Source organism: Denticeps clupeoides, chromosome 13, assembly GCF_900700375.1.
Source record: "Denticeps clupeoides chromosome 13, fDenClu1.1, whole genome shotgun sequence".
Taxonomy (NCBI): Eukaryota; Metazoa; Chordata; class Actinopteri; order Clupeiformes; family Denticipitidae; genus Denticeps; species Denticeps clupeoides.
In genome coordinates, this window is record NC_041719.1 from 7,768,847 (window position 1) to 7,788,043 (window position 19,197).

Genomic DNA, 19,197 nt, shown 5'->3' on the forward strand with positions numbered 1-19,197 from the left:
ATAACAATCCCAATGCAATATACTTTAAGGAAATTATGCTACTTATGCCATCTGACATATTTTTGTGATCAATTTTGTATGATATTTTGTACAATGTTCATATAATATCAACATATAATGTCAGTTCAGACAAAAGAATCAATTAAAAATAATGAAATTACAATAATTTAACGTTGGGCTTCTTTACAGCATTGAATGAGAGATATATGGGAATATTAGAAAAAATCTAAAGTAATGATAGTATAACTGTCCCAATTACACTACTTGACAAACTTCAATGTGTAACAACCAGGGCAGAGCCTTTTTTAAATATATATTTGGCTGCTTTTAATAAAACATAAGATAAGAGTGACAGATCTCACACAACTATCAAATGAACTCCCTCATTTAAAATAAATCATATGATGTCGAAAGTAATAAACTGAAGCAATGTTTCCTCCAGTTTAACATTTTCTTAGGTTTATGGAAAATTTCAAATCATCTGTTCTTGTGTATTAAAAACATACAGCATATAATAAATAATAAACCCCAACCACAAAGCCTCTAAAAAAATGTCTGATCCCACACCCATATAGAAACATTAATATAAATATCAAGCATTAAAATATTACTTTGGTTTGTCTTTTAAAAGTTAAGCCAGCCTTTAGGCAAAAACAGGAAATGGTAGATCCGAGATAAAATATCAGTAAATTAAACAGTATATAAAATATTTAGAACATATATCATGAACTTACATCAAAACATAAAAGTAATCACTTAGATTACTAGTGGCAAAATGAAATGCAGAAAATAAGACAAATTGCAACCATTCAACCAACAGAACTGAGCCCTATATGCATGTGTGTATATGTGTACAAATAGATGCAACATTTAAACAATACTGTAGTTGGCTCTCCAGTTAGACGGTAATTCAATAAAATGATCTTACAAACAAGTTAAATTGTGGCAAAATGTAAATGTATATCAGTAACACAAAACATTAAAATCAAATAAATGACTTTTCAGATCATTCTACAATACCATAAAAAATGTTTTATATATGCAGCATCAGTCTAAACATAGATACAAATAATTTACTATGCTACTGCTTAATAAACCAGTCTACCTCTCAATCCAGTGAATGACTTGGAAAAATGGTTTTCCTTCAATGGTGCCCAACTGATGAGACTTTACACAGCTAATTAAAATAAACTTTACATTAGTACACATCATCAAATTTGGATATGTTTATGGACATGTTTTAGCACTGGTGCTTTAGCCAGGAACTACTTTGGTTCTTCACCATTTTATGAACACTAGACCTGCCAGTACACCATAGCCCATGATAAGGAACAGCACCTTTAGCAGACGGTCATGTTTGTCTTCAAGTTCCCGAGCCAGGATTTCAAAGAAGGTGATGAAAAGGAAAGTGCCAGCTGCAAGGCCTTGAAGCACCACAGATACAACACTTCCTGCCAAGTTCTTAGCTCGTTCAATGCCCATTCCAAGTGCAATGCCAACTGGAATCATGAGGCTGACTGTGATGCCCAGCTTACTAGCATCCCGCATGGCCAGACCTGACTTTGCTACACTGACACCCAGTGCAACAGCCGCCAGGGTCTCATGGATGGCGACTCCCACAAAGAGGCTGGCCAATTTGCTGCCGTCATCCTGCAAACCCAATGCCAGACCTTCAAACACAGAGTGGGCAGACAGGGCAAAGACGAGACTAGCCAGTCGCAGTGGTCCAGCTCGAGCTAGTTCAGTTGGGTTGAAGTGTCCATGGTGGTGGGAGTGGTGCTGGTGACCTCCTGTAGATCCCCGGGGAGGGGCAATAAAAGGGGTGTCATACTCAGAGTCACTCCCAGCTTCTGAGCCACCTGCATTAAAGGTCTCCAAGTCAATAAAGGAAGGTTTCTCTTTACGAAAAGTCAGGACAGCCTGTTCTACAAAAATTGTAAGGAAAAGCCCAAGCATCATCATGGTCTCTGCCAACGGGTAGTCTGTTGATATTTTCATCATTTTCTGGACCTCATCCACCTATAATAGAGGAAAGGACATCACTAAATCACTTAATTTGATATGGACTGTTCAAAAAGATAGAGATGAGACATCCTAGATCTGAATGAATTATATATTTGATCTTTACATCAGACTTACATCTTCAAATCATGAATGGAAATTTATCAACCCATGGAGGTCTGGATTTGGAGTTACACTCAAACTTAAAGGGGGAAAAACACACAACAGGCTGATCCAACTTTGATGTAATGTCCTTTAAAACAAGTCTAAATGAGGCTCAGTAGTGTGTGTGGCCTCCACGTGCCTGTATGACCTCCCTAAAATGCCTGGACATGCTCCTGATGCTCCTGAGGTGGCGGATGCTCTCCTGAGGGCTCTCCTCCCAGAGCATGCACCAATTACTGGACAGTCTGTGGTGCAACGTGGCGTTGGTAGATGGAGCGAGACATGATATTCCAAATGTGCTCAATTGGATTTAGGTCTGGGGAACAGGTGGGCCAGTCCATAACATCAATGCCTTTGTCTTGCAAGAAATGCTGACACACTCCAGCCATTGTCTTGCAGTACCACACGGGTGGTAGTAGCCTAGAGGTTAACACACTCGCCTATGAACCAGAAGACCCAGGTTCTGCCACAGTCACCGGACCTAAACCCAATCGAGATGGTTTGGGATGAGTTGGACCGCAGAGTGAAGGCAAAGGGGCCAACAAGTGCTAAACACCTCTGGGAACACCTCTGGGTAATCAGAGCAAAGGGTGGCTATTTTGAAGAAACTAGAATGTTTTCACTTATTTCACCTTTTTTTGTTAAGTACATAACTCCACAGGTGTTCATTCATAGTTGTGATGCCTTCAGTGAGAATCTACAAATGAAAATGGTCATGAAATTAAAGAAAACACATTGAATGAGAAGGTGTGTCCAAACCTTTGGCCTGTACTCTATATAAATACAGTAGGAGGAACCCAGGGCCAACTGCACCAGCAAATGGTCTCACAAGGGGTCTGAGGATCTCACATCAGTACCTAATGGCAGTCAAGATACCTCTGGCAAGACACCTCTGGAGGGCTGTGCGGCCCTCCACATAAATTCCACCCTACACCATTACTGACCCACTGCCAAACAGGTATTGGAGGATATTGCGGGCAGCAGAACGTTCTCCACTGCGTCTCCAGACTCTGTCACGTCTGTCACATGTGATCATTGTGAAGGGCGCCAGTGGTGAATTTGCCAATCTTGGTGTTCTTAGTGCTGCACGGTGTTGGGCTGTAAGCACACCTTCCACCTGTGGACGTTGGGCCCTCATACCACCCTCATTGAGTCTGTTTCTGACCGTTGCACATCTATGGCCTGCTGGAGGTCTTTTTGCTCCTCCTGTTCCTCCTTGCACAAAGGTGGAGATAGAGGTGGCCTGGATGAGCTGCACTACCTGAGCCACTTGTATGGGTTCGGGATGTCTTGCTAATTGCCTACAATTTTCATCTGTTGTCTATTCCATTTGCACAACAGCATGTGGAATTGACTGTCAGTCAGTGCTGCTTCCTAAGTGGACAGTTTGAGTTCACAGAGGTGTGATTGACTTGGAGTTACATTGTGTTGTTCCCCTTTATTTTTTTGGCCAGTATGAATGTGTGTGTATATATATATATATATATATATATATATATATATATATATATATATGACGAAGAAAATCTAGACAGAAGTTTTCAAACAATGGTAATAAAATTTACCTTCTCTCTCACAGCAGGTAGAAGGGCATTGAAGCAGGTGGCTAAGAACACCCCTCCTCCAAAAGAGTTGCTGAAGGCCACAAGTTTTCTGTACCTTTGAGCTTTGTCAAAATCTACCTGCATCACCCGCACAGGGATCAGGATGCCGCCCAGCATGAGCCCAAACACTCCTAGCAGGCAGAGGATCTTGGCAATGACGAGGTCCATGTTGGCAGGGGTGCGAGATTCAGGATCACAGATCCACGGATGTCAGATGCCTTGGCAACAAAGACTCATTTCATGTCATCTCTAATTCTACCACAGCCTGAAGGCATCCGGACCTCAGGTGATGTGCCGATTAACGTCTCTGTAGGAAGAGCAAACATGTAAACATGCCACGCTGCAAAATTCATTTACGTTTTTTTTTTTTTTTTTCCCCGTGCAATTACCTTCATGGAATCGAGGAATCGGTGGTTCAATTCGTGGTTACAGGTTCGACAGAGTCAATTTATAAACTCCCAATGTTAGCAAAACTATTTCAACGTCATATGCAAGAGAGGAGCCAATTAATGCTAACAGTAACGCGTGTTCTTGCAGTATGTAGTTACTAACCATTTATTAATCATTGCACTCGCAGCAACCTTTTACATTTCACATATTCCGAAATCTATTGAGTAAAATACCAATAAGACAAGTTAAACACAGTCATGGCGTTACTGCTAGACAAATAGCATTTGCCACTTGCTAGTTAATGCTAGCAATACGCCGTTGTTTATGGTTTACGTGTCGCTTAGATTATATTCGGCCAGGCGGCTTACTTACCAGTCCTACTTGTCTAGTTTTGCAACGACGTTTTCGTTTACACGAAAGGCTTGATTTGCCCATGAAAAAATATCTACTATTTCCATCATGTGCTTAACACTTCCTGCTGTGGATACACCTGCAGTGAGAACCCCCCCCCTCTTCTTTCCCTTCTAATGGTACAGTCCAGCTTCGCCGACGGAAAACCCTCACTACGTGTTTCACGTTTCTAGATGTTGAATTAATAATACAACATTGATGATGCTGTGATTGTGCTTAATGCTTCTCGAGGTTAATAGATTATCAGAGGAGAAATTAGAAATTGTTAAGATATATAATTTCATATATCTTATATTTTCAGGCCTATACTACTTCTTATATATTTCTAACACCTTTAAACAGCTTGGATTCCATCCTAATAAAATAAACAAACCTTTAAACAGAGAAGATCCAAAATCTCCAAGTTGATTTAATGAAAATTACACTATTGAGACACAGGAGAAGAAGAGCAGATTTCACATCAATAAAATTGCCAACGACTGACTCATGTAATCTCACTAACGTGCACGTTTACTGAGGACTGGGGGAAAGAAAAAAAGAAAACACCCAACAGTACAGGATCATACATCATCCTATGTGAAGCTGTCCATAATTCCCATTTCACCATGACATTTGTACATGGCAGGGATTTGAAACATCTCAGAGTATATGCAAGTGAGATTGATAATCTATAAATACCTGCAATTCAACCACCCAAGTGCCACTTGACGGACAATCCTCTGACAAGTTGTTATATGTGCTACACTGATAACCATTCAGTAATACTGAGGTGCGGCTTGAATCCATTTCAAACAAGAGCTGTTTATTTACATGGATCATAACTTTTTGTGAACAGTTTTGGGGCAATTCACTACTGGGCCCTCAACATCTTATTTATTCCTGGGATGAAGTTATTTCCTGGAACTAATACAATTTGTTGTTGTTGTTTTTAAAAGAACACAATGTCTTCATTCCTGATGTGGCTTCTTTTTGCCTATGAAAGTACATAAAATATGTAGTCATGAAATTGTTATGTACAGAGTCCTGAGAATTTGGAATTTGACTTACCTGTTTGAATGTCAGTGCTGCTCTTCATTGCTGGCACTTGGTGTCCGGCTGCGGATTTGACTTCTCAGTTGTTCGATCAACTCCGGGTTCTGCTGCTGCATTTGCTGGGCAAATTGCTGACCCCTACAAAGAACATTGTAATGCATGACCTTGACGACTTGAATTGTGACAAATACCCTTGGCCACTTACGCTTGGATAAGGCCAGACAGATCATTAGGACCCCCTGCTCCTCCAGGTGCTGGTGCCGCTGCCGCTGCTGCTGCTGTTGTTGCTGTTGTTGCTGTTGTTGCCGTTGCTGCTGGCGGGGAGGATGTAGCTCCATAGGCTCCAGACATCATACCAGACATCCTATATAAGAAATAGTGACGTCTCATTTGGCTTTACTAATGTTTACATAATATTAACGTTTTATTTCACAAGCCACGCGGCGGTCCAAGCAGTTATTACAAATTTACAAAAATAAATTGACTGCATAAAATGTTATATTAGTTACAGTTGCTGAACTTGTGGATTATTCATCAAACTTGATGCCTGGAGGAAAAAAAAAAAAGAATAAGGCATTAAACAATGAGACAAAGCTCACTATTTTAATTGTAATTTTTTTTTTCCCCAAGAATACTTGGTCCGTACCATGTTCATGAAGCCAGGGTTACTGAGAAGACCTGCCAGATCAACCCCACCCATGCCTGCTGTCTAGACATGATAAAACAAAACCGTTTGAATGAATGGAGAATTCAGTGATTTTAGCATATGGTGAGTGTTGTTTTAATTGGAACATGTTTTAAACTCACTGGACTTGGAATTTCTTTCATTTTTTGCTCGGCTATTTTTAAGTTGGACTTGTACGTTTCATTCTCTGGATCCAACTCCAAGGCTTTCTTGTAGTAGCCCACAGCTTCTGTGTGTTTGTTCAAACTTGCTAATGCCAGCCTAAGAATATAATATAATTCAATACACTCAATTTGCTCATGACAATTACAGCAGCTGTTAGTCGTATGATAACTTACGCCATTCTTCCATGTGCTTTGCTATAATTTGGGTCGATTCCAATCGCCATTTCACAATCTTGAATTGCTCCAGCATAGTTACCAAGTTTGCTGTATGCAGCAGCCCTGCAATAAATAAACGAAGAACGTAAATCAACAAATTATCCAGCTACGGGCCTGAAATAATGATATTTTATTGTTGCATTAACATCTAGGAATCTTCCAATCCGGATTCACATTTAGCAATCAAGCCGAGGGCAAAGCCTGAAGCACAACCAAGCCAAACTCGCTGTGGCAAGTCTACGGGGAATCAGAGTTTCATTTCAATCAATAACGCAGCCCTAACTAAGAGGTCAACAGTTCAACTACAACACCTAACCAGCGGCAAGAATGATCCCCGATTACGAATCACCCCCGAACGATACCCACCTGTTACAATAGTAGACGGCATTCTGGGGGTTAATTGCAATGGCCTTAGAATATAACTCCACCGCGGCATCGAAATTTTCTACTTTCATTTGGTCGTTGCCTGGAACGAAAGGTGTATTGCAGTCATAAGTGATATGGGATTTATTAAAAAAAACAACTCAGAAGAGGAAGCAAACCTTGGGACAACATACCTTCAGATTTAAGTTGCTCAGCCTCCACAACGTCCTCCTCTGTGGGGCATTGGTTATCTAAGTTGATCTTAACTTGAGGAGCACTGGTATGCTACAACAAAGGTGGCCTCAAAGTCAGTGAAATAGCTGGCACGTGTCACGGTGGATTTTTAAGCAGAAACCAAACGCTACCTTGCTCGTTGCAGACGCAAAAATCTCTGGTAAGCTTTGAGGAACTGCGAGACTGTGATCTTTCGTGGAGACTTCGAAAGCGGTCTCCATGCACTGGATCGCAACTGGGGCGGACGTGAGAGTCAAAGACAGGCACACAACATAGCGACAGCAAGGCACCGAGCGGCCGCGTACCTTCTAAACTCTCCTGAGCGTCTGATGACAGCTCCCCGGAGTTGAGTTGGTCATGGAGGAACTGGATTATGGAGAAAGCAAGACGTTTCGTGTCTGCCATTTCGTCAAGAGGCTGAGACCTCCCCGTGTGAGATTCTGGAAAGAGTTAAAAAAAAAAAAAAATCATAATTTTCCAAATCATATTTGTTAAATTAATAAAAGATCCTATGTAGGCAGACAGACAGGGCAGAATGCCAACGTCTCAGGTTCAGTCAAAGGCTACTGAGAGTTCAAACTAGTCACCTTCGCTGGTCGGGGCATTAAACGACAGACGCGCCCCGCGTTGTCACACCTGTCGCTCTTACGTTTGCAGCTCTTTGCCTAAAACGCCTGATAACACACACACACACACACACCGACTAGCGGGGTTAGCCAGCTGGGCGCGGAATGTTCTAGCAAACGCCGGCGAGACGCGCCACCGCGTCCTACTTCCAGGGCGGCCGGTTAACGACGCCAATTCGAATCGGTCCCTCCGGCCAACGAACGCCAGCGGTCCGGCCGTAGCCGCGGCACGGCAGAAGTGTGCCGCTAGCGAGGTGAGGTGAGGTTAGCCTCGCTAGCCCGCTGGCCGACGGCGCCTTGTTCGCACAAATTCAGTTCGCGTGGAAATCGGCGGGTCGCGCACACAGACGCGGGACCCCGTTTCTTCGCGTCGCGTTTTCGGAAAGGTCCCCTGGCGCGGAGACCTCCCCGTCCTTACCGGTCGTCTTCGGCTTCCCAGCGCCCACTTGTGAGAGACCCCTCGCTGTAGGAAGCGACGGCTGGACCGACGGAAGCGCGTCAGAAGGCGGCCGCTTCGGCGCAGGCGTCACGGGAAATTCAGTTCCCCCTGGCGCGCGCTGATTTCAAATCATGACGTCACACGCGGCTGCCACGTTACTCGGCTTCTCTTTATTTGGACGTTTTCTCTGCCATTTTTAATGTATGTATTCGAAGCGTCTTTGTTTTTTACAGATACTATTCGAAACGATTGAAGTCGCCGGAATAGATAGGCGGTAGTCTAGTTGTAAAAGTATATTATGAGTGACTGTTTCCTGTATTCACGTGTAATTATGATTTCCATTAGTGGATGTAGAATGGAGAATGGTATACACACACACACACACACACACCCCAATATATTTAATGTATACACAGATATTTTTAATACTTTCATCCACTGTTTTCTCAGACTATTTATTGTATAGTGAACTTCTTATTTTATACAGTTGCCATATTCTGAAAATTATGTTCCCCCTATTATTTAAGATAAGTCAAAGTCAGCTTTATTGTCAATTCTGCCACATGTACAGGACATGCAGAGAATTGAAATTACGTTACTCTCAGACCCATACAAGTAACATTAAATACAAAACAGTAACATTGAATACAAAGGTATAAATACAATTTTAAAAAACACAATATACAATTTTAAAAACACCATATACAAATAAGGGCACATGGTGGAGACTGCAAACCCATGTAGTGCAACAGAGGTAAGTTTAAAGTGACAAAGTGACAAGTGAGGTAGTTGGCAGACCAAAGCTGCACAGAGTGACTGGTGCATGGTCAGTTTGTGTGTGTTAGGGTTCAGAAAGTTTGTGGAGCAGAAGAGGGGAGTGGGGGGAGTGGGGGCAGAGCAGGGAGAGAGTTGAGTTTCCTGACAGCCTGATGGGTGAAGCTGTCCTTCAGTCTGCTGGTCCTGGCCTGGAGACTCCGCAGTCTCCTCCCTGATGGCAGCAGGCTGAAGAAGGTTTGCATTGGGTGGGTGGGATCAGCTGCTATGCCGAGGACTTTCTTGGTGAGGCGTGTGCTGTAGATGTCTTGGAGGGAGGGGAGAGGGACACCGATGATTCTCTCAGCTACTCTGACTATGCGTGAGTTTTTTGGCAGGACGCATTGCAGGCTCCAAACCACACAGTGATGCAGCTAGACAGGATGCTCTCGATGGTTCCTCGGTAGAATGTGTACATGATGGGGGCTGGTGCTCTTGCTCTTCTAAGTTTGTGGAGGAAGTAGAGACGCTGCTGTGCTTTCTTGGCCAGTGCAGTGGTGTTATTTGTCCAGGAGAGATCCTCGGTAATGTGCACACCCAGGAACTTGGTGCTGCTCACTCTCTCCACAGATGCACCGTTGATGGTCAGAGGAGCATGCTGAGTGTTTCCTCTCCTGAAGTCAACACCAATCTCTTTCGTCTTCTCCACATTCAGGGAGAGATTGTTGTCTCCGCACCACTTGGCCAGGCGGCTCACCTCGCTTCTGTAGTTAGACTCATCCCTGTTATTAATGAGACCCACCACAGTCGTGTCATCCGCAAACTTGATGGAGAGGTTGGAGCAGTGTGACGGAGTGCAGTCGTGGGTCAGCAGAGTGAAGAGAAGGGGGCTCAGCACACATCCCTGAGGAGCCCCCGTGTTAAGGACGATGGTGCTGGATGTGCTACTGCCAACCCGTACTGTGAGGAAGTCCAACAGCCAGTTACACAGTGAGGTGTTGAGCCCCAGCTGTCCAGATGTGTGAGTGCTGAGTGGAGTGCAGTGGAGATGGCATCATCGGTTGAGCGGTTGGGCCGATATGCAAACTGGAAGGGGTCCAGTGAGGGGGGAAGGGCAGACTTAATGTGCTTCATGACTAGCCGTTCAAAGCACTTCATGAGGATGGGGGTAAGTGCAATTGGACGGTAGTCATTAAAGCAGGAGGGAGATGACTTTTTTGGCACCGGAATGATTGTGGTATCTTTGAAGCAGGTGGGGACGACAGCCTGGGAGAGTGAGATGTTAAAGATGTCTGTGAAGACATCAGTGAGTTCCACTGCACAGTCCTTCAGTACACGACCAGGAATGTTGTCAGGGCCCGGAGCTTTGCGAGCGTTGATCCTGCTGAGGGATCTCCTCACACTGTCCGGGGACAGAGTCAACACCTGGTCACCAGGAGGGGGTGTGGTCTTCTGTGCTGTGGTGCTGTTTTTCCCTTTAAAGCGAGCGAAAAAGGTGTTCAGCTCGTTCAGCAGGGAGATGGTGCTATCACAGGTCTGTGGAGGGGGCTTGTAATCCGTGATGGTTTGTATGCCCCGCCACAGGCTCCGTGTGTCTCTGCTGTCTTTGAAGCGACGAGATATTCCTCTGGAGTTAATAAGAAGTATGGCAGATGCCTGAAAATCACTCAGGTACATAATTAGATGTTGTTGATGTAGTAATATTAGTACTGAGGTCCCAGAGTTCCTGTTTGCCAGTTGTAGCAGGGGGGAACCAAATTTTCAGGGTACAAGGAAATTATGTTCCCCTTATTATTTAAGATAAGAAGTATGGCAGATGTCTGAAATCAGTCAGGTACAAAATTACATGTTGCTGTTGTAGTAATATTAATACTGAGGTCTGAAAATTGTCTAAAAATTACCCATGTTGCTGATGTAGTATTGGTGGAGGGGCGGTTAAATCCTGGGTACCTGGCAAAAATGTTCCCCCTAAGTTTTCGGTAGGTTGACCAGACGTCAAATAAGATAAGTTTTTAGTTGGAAATTTACCTTGTCATGGCAGAAAATGACAGTAGAAGAGTAGCAAAACATAAATATCATAGAGAATATGCCATATTCTGGATGAGAGTATTCAAAATATCTGCATATACAGGAAACAGTCACTCATAATATACATTTCATTTACAGCATTTATCAGATGTCCTTATCCAGAGCAACTTACAGTCAGTAGTTACAGGGACAGTCCCCCCCTGGAGCAACTTAGGGTTAAGTGTCTTGCTCAGGGACACAAGTAGGTGGGATTTGAACCTGGGTCATAGGTGAGTGTGTTACCCACTAGGCTACTACCACCCGACAACTAGACAACTAGACTACGGCATATCTACTCCGGCGACTTCAATCGTTTCGAATAGTATCTGTAAAAAAACAAAGACGCTTCGAATAAATACATTTAAAAAGGCAGATAAAACTTCTAAATAAAGAAAAGCCGCCTAACGCTGCAGTAGCGTGTGACGTCATGATTTGAAATCAGCGCGCGCCAGGGGGATCGTGGGGGGGAACTGAATTGACCGTAACACCTGTGGTGTCGTTGTTCGCCGAGAGACACGCTGGTTTGGACGAAAGGTGCACAACAACGCGAAAACAGGCGAGATGTTGTCGCTCGGAGACAACACCTCGCTTGACCCTGAGTTCACTGTATAATTCGCAGTAATGTGAGAATGGGGCAATTCACTTACAATGTCAGTAAGGAGCGGTCCGGAAGGTCAGCCTTTCGCACCCACCACCCCAATATGGCAAGCGGTTCTTTACATTTAATGCCTAAATGGATATTGCATTGCAGATATCCGTCATTTAATTCTATCTAGTAAATAGCAACATTTCAGATATCCACAATTCTTCACATCAACAATTTTGCGTATGTGAAACGGGAAGCCGAATGGAAACTTGACTTAATATCCCATTTGATGAAAGTTTTTCGGATATCTGAAAAGTTAATTTTGACCAGGAATAATTAAATTATGGATATCTGCAATAGTTAGTAAATTAGCTAAATAGTTAGTTAAAACCGCTCGCCATACCCAAACACATGGCATGCCTTACAAGTTCAAGTTCTCATTTCACTTACACGGGCAATCTAATGAAGTATTTGCGACAGCGAATAAACATGTTTTGTTGAGGTTTCTTGTGTGTTTGATGCATTTATTTTTCATGTCGAACTGGACTGACACGCACCGCATCTACTAAACGGGATTTTGTTGCCAAGTCTGCCTCTATAAGCAACGTCGGGCGCCCCTCTCGTAATTGGCACTTGTACGGAGTACACTTACAGCCACACGTTCTGAACATCACCTGTTTGTTTAGGAACTAAAGAAGAAATTGTCTAAATACGTCAAACATGTCCCCTCCTGCAGTCAGGGTCTCGCATTAAAACGGCATCGATTGCTTCCTCAGGCCCATGAGCTTGATTCTGACGTGAGATCTGGCAACACCCGCCCCCGCGTCGCTCCGAACACCCAGGCTGGAGCACGCTGTCTCACAGTTGCGACAATTATGGCACCCACGGGTGAGTACCACCGTCACCATATTTACGTTTAGCTCCTATTTCCCCCAACTAATTTACACATTTGCCTAATGGCGTTTTCATTGTTTTCTGCGAGCGCTGCATTTGTGTTTACACAATGCTGGTTTGATGCCGCTAAGTTGGAGGCTAGTTGATAGCGCCGCTAGCCTGAAGTGAGTAGGCTAACATTAGCAGTGCCATTGCTTCATGTTAAATTACACTTATTTTCGTAGTTGAGTAGCCTTGAAATGAGCTGTCTGCTGAGCTCAGAGGACGCAGCCGCCTGTTTTGCTTTAGGAGATTGGAAACGTCAGCAAACACTGCAGACAGGCTGTTAGCCCGCGCATATTAGCCAAGTAATTAACCTACTTAGTTCATTCATTCGTCCACGAATCACTGCGAGCCGTCAAATCGTCGGCGTGATTTTCTAATGCACCTTAGTGGAAGTTGTTCACTCTTAACCACGGGATGGTTCGTTTCAGTCATTTTAATGTAGTGACCGCAACGGATGACAACAATGCAGATATACTTAAAGAGCCATATATGAACATATATATATGTTACAGGACTTAATGCTGCCATGCATGGTTGTGTCTATATTTCCATCCATACGGCGTAACCAGTCTAATCACATGAAACAGTCGTAGGAAAACTGCACAGGATTTGGCTGCATATGTGCTTGTTTGCTCTGACTGTGCCCTCGTGTTATATTTCCAGGAGAAGTGGTGTTTGGCACAGAGACCCGGGTTTGTGCTGAGAACCGCCTGCGCTGGGATCTGACCCCTGATCAGATCAGTCAGCTCACTGATGAGCTCGTTGACAAAACCAAGCAGGTGTATGACACTGTGGGGGTCTTGGATCTGGACGAGGTTTCGTATGAGAACACCCTGAAAGCCCTTGCTGATGTGGAGGTGGAATACACAGGTGAGGAGGAGGGAGCATGGCTTTAAATTGCACAAAAAAAACCATCAACAGAAGCGCTTTAATCTAGTCATGTTGAAATCAGGCAGTACTACATGGGGTGGCGCTAGGGAGGGTTTGAAATTTGATGAGGTGAAAGTCTGAATTTCCCAGGTCACATTACAGTTGCTTTTTTCTTTTTCTTCTTTTTTTTTCTACCACATATGTGCTCAGAAAAAGTGTTTTTATATTGACAAGTTGGCTCAGTTTGTGACCACCAAACTGTATGTGCTGCACAAAAATCTGAGTCAGCTGGAAATGTGTATGCCATTGTGTAGGCTACTCAGCACTTTTTACATAAAGACTTGCTGATCCACCCTAGTAGAACAAAAAGTTTTTTTGATTGTTTTTGATTGTGCAGTCCGGCACAGTAAGGTAGATTTTCAGCGCACTAGTTCATCATTAACGCCATCTGTTTGTGCTTTGCAGCTATAACACAACACTTTGTTCTGTTTACGTATCTACTGTTCTCCTTTATTGGAATTGTGCAATATGTTGCCTGGTTATGTGTGACTGCGTTGCAATCTGCCATGAAATAAAATTACAGAAGTTTTTGGGCGCCGTCTTGCTTGATCCCTGCACTTGGGGCTTTTATGTTTGGCATGTCTACGTTTTCCCAGAAAATTAACGCAATGGTTCTTCATAGTCTTGCACGATGTAACTAAAAAAAACTTATTTGTGCTCATTTTTCATCCAATCTCCAAACAACTTCAATGCTCCACACATTTTGAAGCCATGACCTTCAGTGGAGAAAATGTTTTAGGAGAGGGGTGGGAGATTCTCTGGGCGGAAAAAGCATGAGAAACGGGAAGTAACTTTTCATCTTACAACATAAGGGGACAAATTCTAGATCCGACCATCTGAGCTGCCGCTCGCTGAATGGCCAAAGCACTCTTTACACCTATCGCCATTTCTAACCACTGCAGGACCATATATTGGCTAGGGGAACTTGTATTAATGTTAAATAATCTCACAAATTGAAGTTTCCATGACCTTTAAACTTGTTTCCTTTTAGTCCAGCGTAACATGCTGGACTTTCCTCAGCATGTCTCACCATGTAAGGAAGTGCGAACTGCCAGCACAGAGGCAGACAAGAAGCTGTCGGAGTTTGATGTGGAGATGAGCATGAGGGAGGATGTGTACCAGAGGATTGTTGCTCTTGAGGTGAGACATGGTTCTATTGCTTGTATCTGTGTATAAGTACAATTTAAACCACTCTGTAACTGCTGTTCTTACAGAAGAAGGCTGAACAAGGAGAGAGCCTTACCACAGAAGCCAAGAGGTACATGGAAAGGCTGATCAAACTTGGCAAAAGGAATGGACTTCACCTTCCCAAAGAGACTCAGGAGGTGAGTAGCCACAGGATGATCTTGAAGTGCAAAGCATCAAGCAGCTAACTTGATTTCAGTCTGATGGACATTTATGCTGCTGCACACAACACAGGAGATCAAGAAGATCAAGAAGAAAATGAGCAACCTGTGCATTGACTTCAACAAGCATCTGAATGAAGACACTACCAGTCTGTCTTTTAGCAGGGAGGAACTGGGTATGTGCTGCTGCAATGTTAGATTTAGTTTATTTGTAGCTAATTTGATTAAATGTTAGTGAATTGTGACTTTCAGATTTGCTGTATTTGTTATTTGCCTGCTGCATTACAGGTGGACTTGCAGAAGATTTCCTCAACTCATTGGAGACGGATGATGAGGGAAAGCTTAAAATTACTCTAAAGTATCCACACTATTTCCCAACTATGAAAAAATGCTATGTCCCCGAAACCCGCAAAAAGTTAGAAGAGGCTTTCAACTCTCGCTGCAAGGAGGTCAGAACTCGGTCTTTATTAAAATATTGATTTCAGGGTGCATTATAAAATAGTCTGTGAGCAGCATCGGTCATTGTCATCATGCTAATTAAATTATTTCTGTAAGATTAAGGGTGCATGTGTGTTTGCAGGAAAACTCCAGCATCCTTAAAGAGCTGGTGCAGCTTCGAGCTGAGAAGAGCTCTCTCTTGGGCTTCACCACCCACGCTGACTTTGTTTTGGAGATGAACATGGCCAAAGCTTCCAAAAAGGTTTCCACGTTTTTAGGTTAGTTTTAAGAATTGAATACTGATATACTTAATGCTTGTTGTATAGGATGAGGATAATACTACAACTGGTTAATGTAAATAAAAATCGTATAGATTAAAAACTGCCCACTTCTAACCAGGAGTCCAGTCTCCAATAACAATATCACGTGTGGTTGTCATCTGGCTGGGTCGAGTTGAACCTTCACTTTCAGGACCGTTATCTAGAGACTTCTTGCCACCTAGTGGTACAACAGGATTCATTACCTCTCAGTGAAGTCACATTTTCATGGATAAATAAAGTATGCAGTACAATGAACATCCATCATCCTATAATTCTTTACCCTTCTTACAACTTTGAATATGATGTGGTCAGTAGTCTTTGTATTTATAAGTACCTGGAATATTTGTCCAAATTTAAACTATTTAAAAGTACAGATTTTGCGCATTTCTCCTGTGTCTCACTTTAGAGGAATTGGCTCATAAACTGAAGCCATTGGGTGAGGAGGAGCGTGCAGTCATCCTCAAGCTGAAGGAGGAAGAGTGTAAAAAGCGGAACCTGCCCTTTGATGGTGAAATACAAGCCTCAGACACTCGATATTTCATGACCCAAGTGGAGGAGACTCAGTATGCTGTGGACCAGAACCAGCTTAAGGAGTACTTCCCCATGGAAGTGGTGACTCATGGCCTGCTAGACATCTACCAGGACCTGCTTGGTTTGTCCTTTGAGATGGTGGAGGGTGCCCCCGTGTGGCATGAGGATGTCACACTCTATTGTGTGAAGGACCGTAACTCGGGCAAAGTGGTTGGTCAGTTTTACCTGGACCTTTTCCCCAGGTGAGGACAACTCCACAAGGTTTTTAAGGTGTAGTTAACATTTATGTATGCATATAAAAATACACTGCCTGTATTTTTTAGCAGCCTTTAGGTTAATTACATCTGTCAATAACCCAAGTGAAAATTAAGGTCTGTTTGTGTGTGTTTTGTAGGGAGGGGAAATATGGCCATGCTGCCTGTTTTGGTCTGCAGCCAGGTTGCCTGTTACCTGATGGGACACGGCAGGTGGCTGTTGCTGCTATGGTGGCAAACTTCAGTAAACCGACAGCTGATGCGCCCTCCCTGCTGCAGCATGATGAGGTGGAAACCTACTTCCATGAGTTTGGTCATGTGATGCATCAGCTCTGTGCTCAGGTGTGTTTCACAACTGCCCAACAAACTGTTTCCATACTGAAGAGATTCAATATAAGTCGATCACATTTTTGCGGCCTTGCACGTACCTGTTTACATACTACCAGCAATGCTAGACCCTTCTGTAATATTTTTTTGTATTCCTGCAGGCTGACTTTGCCATGTTCAGTGGGACCCACGTGGAGCGCGATTTTGTGGAAGCTCCATCTCAGATGCTGGAGAACTGGGTGTGGGAGAAGGAGCCTCTGCAGCGCATGTCTAAGCACTACAAAACTGACAGCCCCATCCCAGAGGAGCTACTGGACAAACTCATCAAGTCTCGTCTGGCCAACACTGGTAAAATCATTTTTACTATAGAACTGTTTTTGTAATGTCTTTATTACAATTGGCTTGCAATGCATTTCCCATCTTTCCAAACATTCCTCCATCTAGACCTGTTCAGTTTCTGAAGTGAATTTTGTATAGGTGACTGTAGTGTTGCTTGTGTGAATTTCAGTTGTAGGGTTTAGGGCTCTGTTAAAAACTTCCAAATTTTGCCAAAACTGATGGATTCTGCATTTATGCTTTTTTTCCCCCAGGTCTCTTCAATCTGAGGCAGATTGTGTTGGCTAAATTGGACCAGTCCATTCACACTAAAAGTGGTCTGGATCCTGCCGAGGAGTACGCCAGACTCTGCAAGGAGATTTTGGGTGTGGCTGCATCCTCAGGTGAGCCATGAATGCATTGCAGCTGCAATTTGGTTGCTTGGCAACACTTACTCTTGTACGCTCAGGCTAGAGTCTTGTCTTCTTCATAACGTGCACTGTGTAATTAATCTCAAAATCCCCTGACTGCTGGTTTACTCAAAACAGTAATGGAAACATTATAAGTTATTCTTGATAACAGTCTCTTTGGGATTTGTGTGAATAATGGGACAAGCATAATATCTTGCTTGTGGATGCGTATGGTTTTTTTGATGCCATTGGTCAGAACAGTTTTAATATGGAGTGCGGTGGTGTGTTATGGATGGAAAAGCTTCTCACAAATGAGTATACAGTACATTACACATAATTCAATTAAAACACATCACGAAAGAGTAGTAAAATGTGGGAGGAGTGGGCAAACAATTGAAAGTCATGATTGTCTGTCAAGGAGGAAGGGGAGGCTTGGTTGGCCATGTCTGTTGTTGAGCCCAGAAATGGAAAGCTTACAGTTGTGTTTATTTCATGTTTGTTTGCCATTTTTGCGATCTGCAGGGACCAACATGCCTGCAACCTTTGGACACCTGGCAGGGGGATATGATGCCCAGTACTACGGTTATCTCTGGAGTGAGGTCTTTTCCATGGACATGTTCTATGCGCGCTTTAAGAAAGAGGGCATCATGAATCCAGTGGTACGAGAATGTTTGTTTTGTTTCTGATCTGTTCCAGAACAGGCTAGCTGTTCATTACTCATATCATACCCTGACCAAGTTGGGTTCATGTGGTGAAATTTTTTGTCACTTAACACTCTTAATAAAAATACTCTATGAATGAAATATTCTTCTCTTCCTAAGGTTGGTTTGGACTACAGGAATTGTATTCTGAAGCCTGGTGGCTCTCTGGATGCCTCTGAGATGCTGAAGAGCTTCCTGGGCCGCGAGCCGAAGCAAGAAGCGTTCCTTCTGAGCAAAGGATTAACAGTTGAGCTGGAGGCTGGCACCCCATGTGCCTGTTGATAACATGCCCTCACTTACAAGCAGTTCGGTTGTTAACACCCCACTGGGTGTCTTTAGGATGAGCGCTAGAAAGTTTTCTAAGAGAATGAGTTTGACTCACCTTGGCTCAGCCTCAATGCTGTTCCGCTTCCCTAAATGTGCTGTGTATTAAAGGTTTTGCAATTTGAGAAGTTGCTTTAAAATGGCACATGTAAAGAGTAAAAGATGCTGAAATGGAAATGACCATGGCTCTGTATTTTTTATTTATTTTTTGGCCTCTCTTCTGTAGATTCATTCATTCACCACACATTCATTTTCTTCAGGCCAGCTACATTATGAATGAGAATAGAGCAGTGTTTGCTCCTCTCTCCAAGAGATCCACTTAGTTAAGGCCCCGTTGTCATTCTCTGTAATCAGAAGGCTGCATGAACCTGGTACCAAATACCTCACTGATGCAAACAACAGCCTCCCAAGAGGAAGGCCTCCCTGGGAGTGGATCATCAAAACAGCTACGGGGAGACTCAGAAGAGAAAACATAAATATATCTGTTTTATTTATGTACAATTTATGTACATGATACTTCTCTATGTGCTAGGATATAGGCATGTAAGGTCAGAATTTGGTTATGAAATGATTCATGGATTTCTCACCCACGGTGTTTTGCTGCATTGCAATGCCTTTTTGCCATT

General features: G+C 43.3%; 3 protein-coding genes across 5 annotated transcripts; 1 reads left to right on the forward strand and 2 right to left on the reverse strand.

The window, feature by feature from the left end:
- Positions 1–437: 437 nt before the first annotated feature.
- Positions 438–4,819, reverse strand: LOC114801618 (zinc transporter ZIP3-like). 2 transcript variants are annotated; one of them, XM_028999732.1, is made up of 3 exons: positions 4,533–4,819; positions 3,732–4,077; positions 438–2,019 (listed from the first exon to the last, which is right to left on the reverse strand). In XM_028999732.1, exons 2-3 carry the CDS (start codon positions 3,936–3,938, stop codon positions 1,279–1,281), a joined length of 948 nt encoding a protein of 315 aa, XP_028855565.1. In that variant the 5' UTR covers positions 3,939–4,077; positions 4,533–4,819; the 3' UTR covers positions 438–1,278. The 2 variants fall into 2 exon arrangements, with proteins under 2 accessions (XP_028855565.1, XP_028855566.1); XM_028999733.1 differs by lacking the exon at positions 4,533–4,819 and adding an exon at positions 4,160–4,517.
- A 143-nt stretch (positions 4,820–4,962) lies between these two features.
- On the reverse strand, positions 4,963–8,426 carry sgta (small glutamine rich tetratricopeptide repeat co-chaperone alpha). Of its 2 annotated transcripts, none has more exons than XM_028999729.1 (12): positions 8,310–8,426; positions 7,571–7,705; positions 7,397–7,500; positions 7,226–7,316; positions 7,035–7,134; positions 6,627–6,731; positions 6,411–6,549; positions 6,250–6,312; positions 6,113–6,150; positions 5,809–5,967; positions 5,619–5,741; positions 4,963–5,544 (listed from the first exon to the last, which is right to left on the reverse strand). In XM_028999729.1, the coding sequence occupies exons 2-11, from the start codon at positions 7,668–7,670 to the stop codon at positions 5,630–5,632; spliced, it is 1,011 nt and encodes a 336-aa protein (XP_028855562.1). In that variant the 5' UTR covers positions 7,671–7,705; positions 8,310–8,426; the 3' UTR covers positions 4,963–5,544; positions 5,619–5,629. The 2 variants fall into 2 exon arrangements, with proteins under 2 accessions (XP_028855562.1, XP_028855563.1); XM_028999730.1 differs by lacking the exon at positions 8,310–8,426 and adding an exon at positions 7,853–8,243.
- Positions 8,427–12,555: 4,129 nt separating this feature from the next.
- thop1 (thimet oligopeptidase 1) lies at positions 12,556–18,751 on the forward strand. The gene is made up of 13 exons (XM_029000790.1): positions 12,556–12,624; positions 13,339–13,545; positions 14,597–14,745; positions 14,820–14,930; positions 15,025–15,127; positions 15,240–15,400; positions 15,532–15,667; positions 16,116–16,482; positions 16,635–16,836; positions 16,983–17,169; positions 17,412–17,540; positions 18,069–18,205; positions 18,368–18,751. The coding sequence occupies exons 1-13, from the start codon at positions 12,612–12,614 to the stop codon at positions 18,527–18,529; spliced, it is 2,064 nt and encodes a 687-aa protein (XP_028856623.1). The 5' UTR covers positions 12,556–12,611; the 3' UTR covers positions 18,530–18,751.
- Positions 18,752–19,197: the final 446 nt, after the last annotated feature.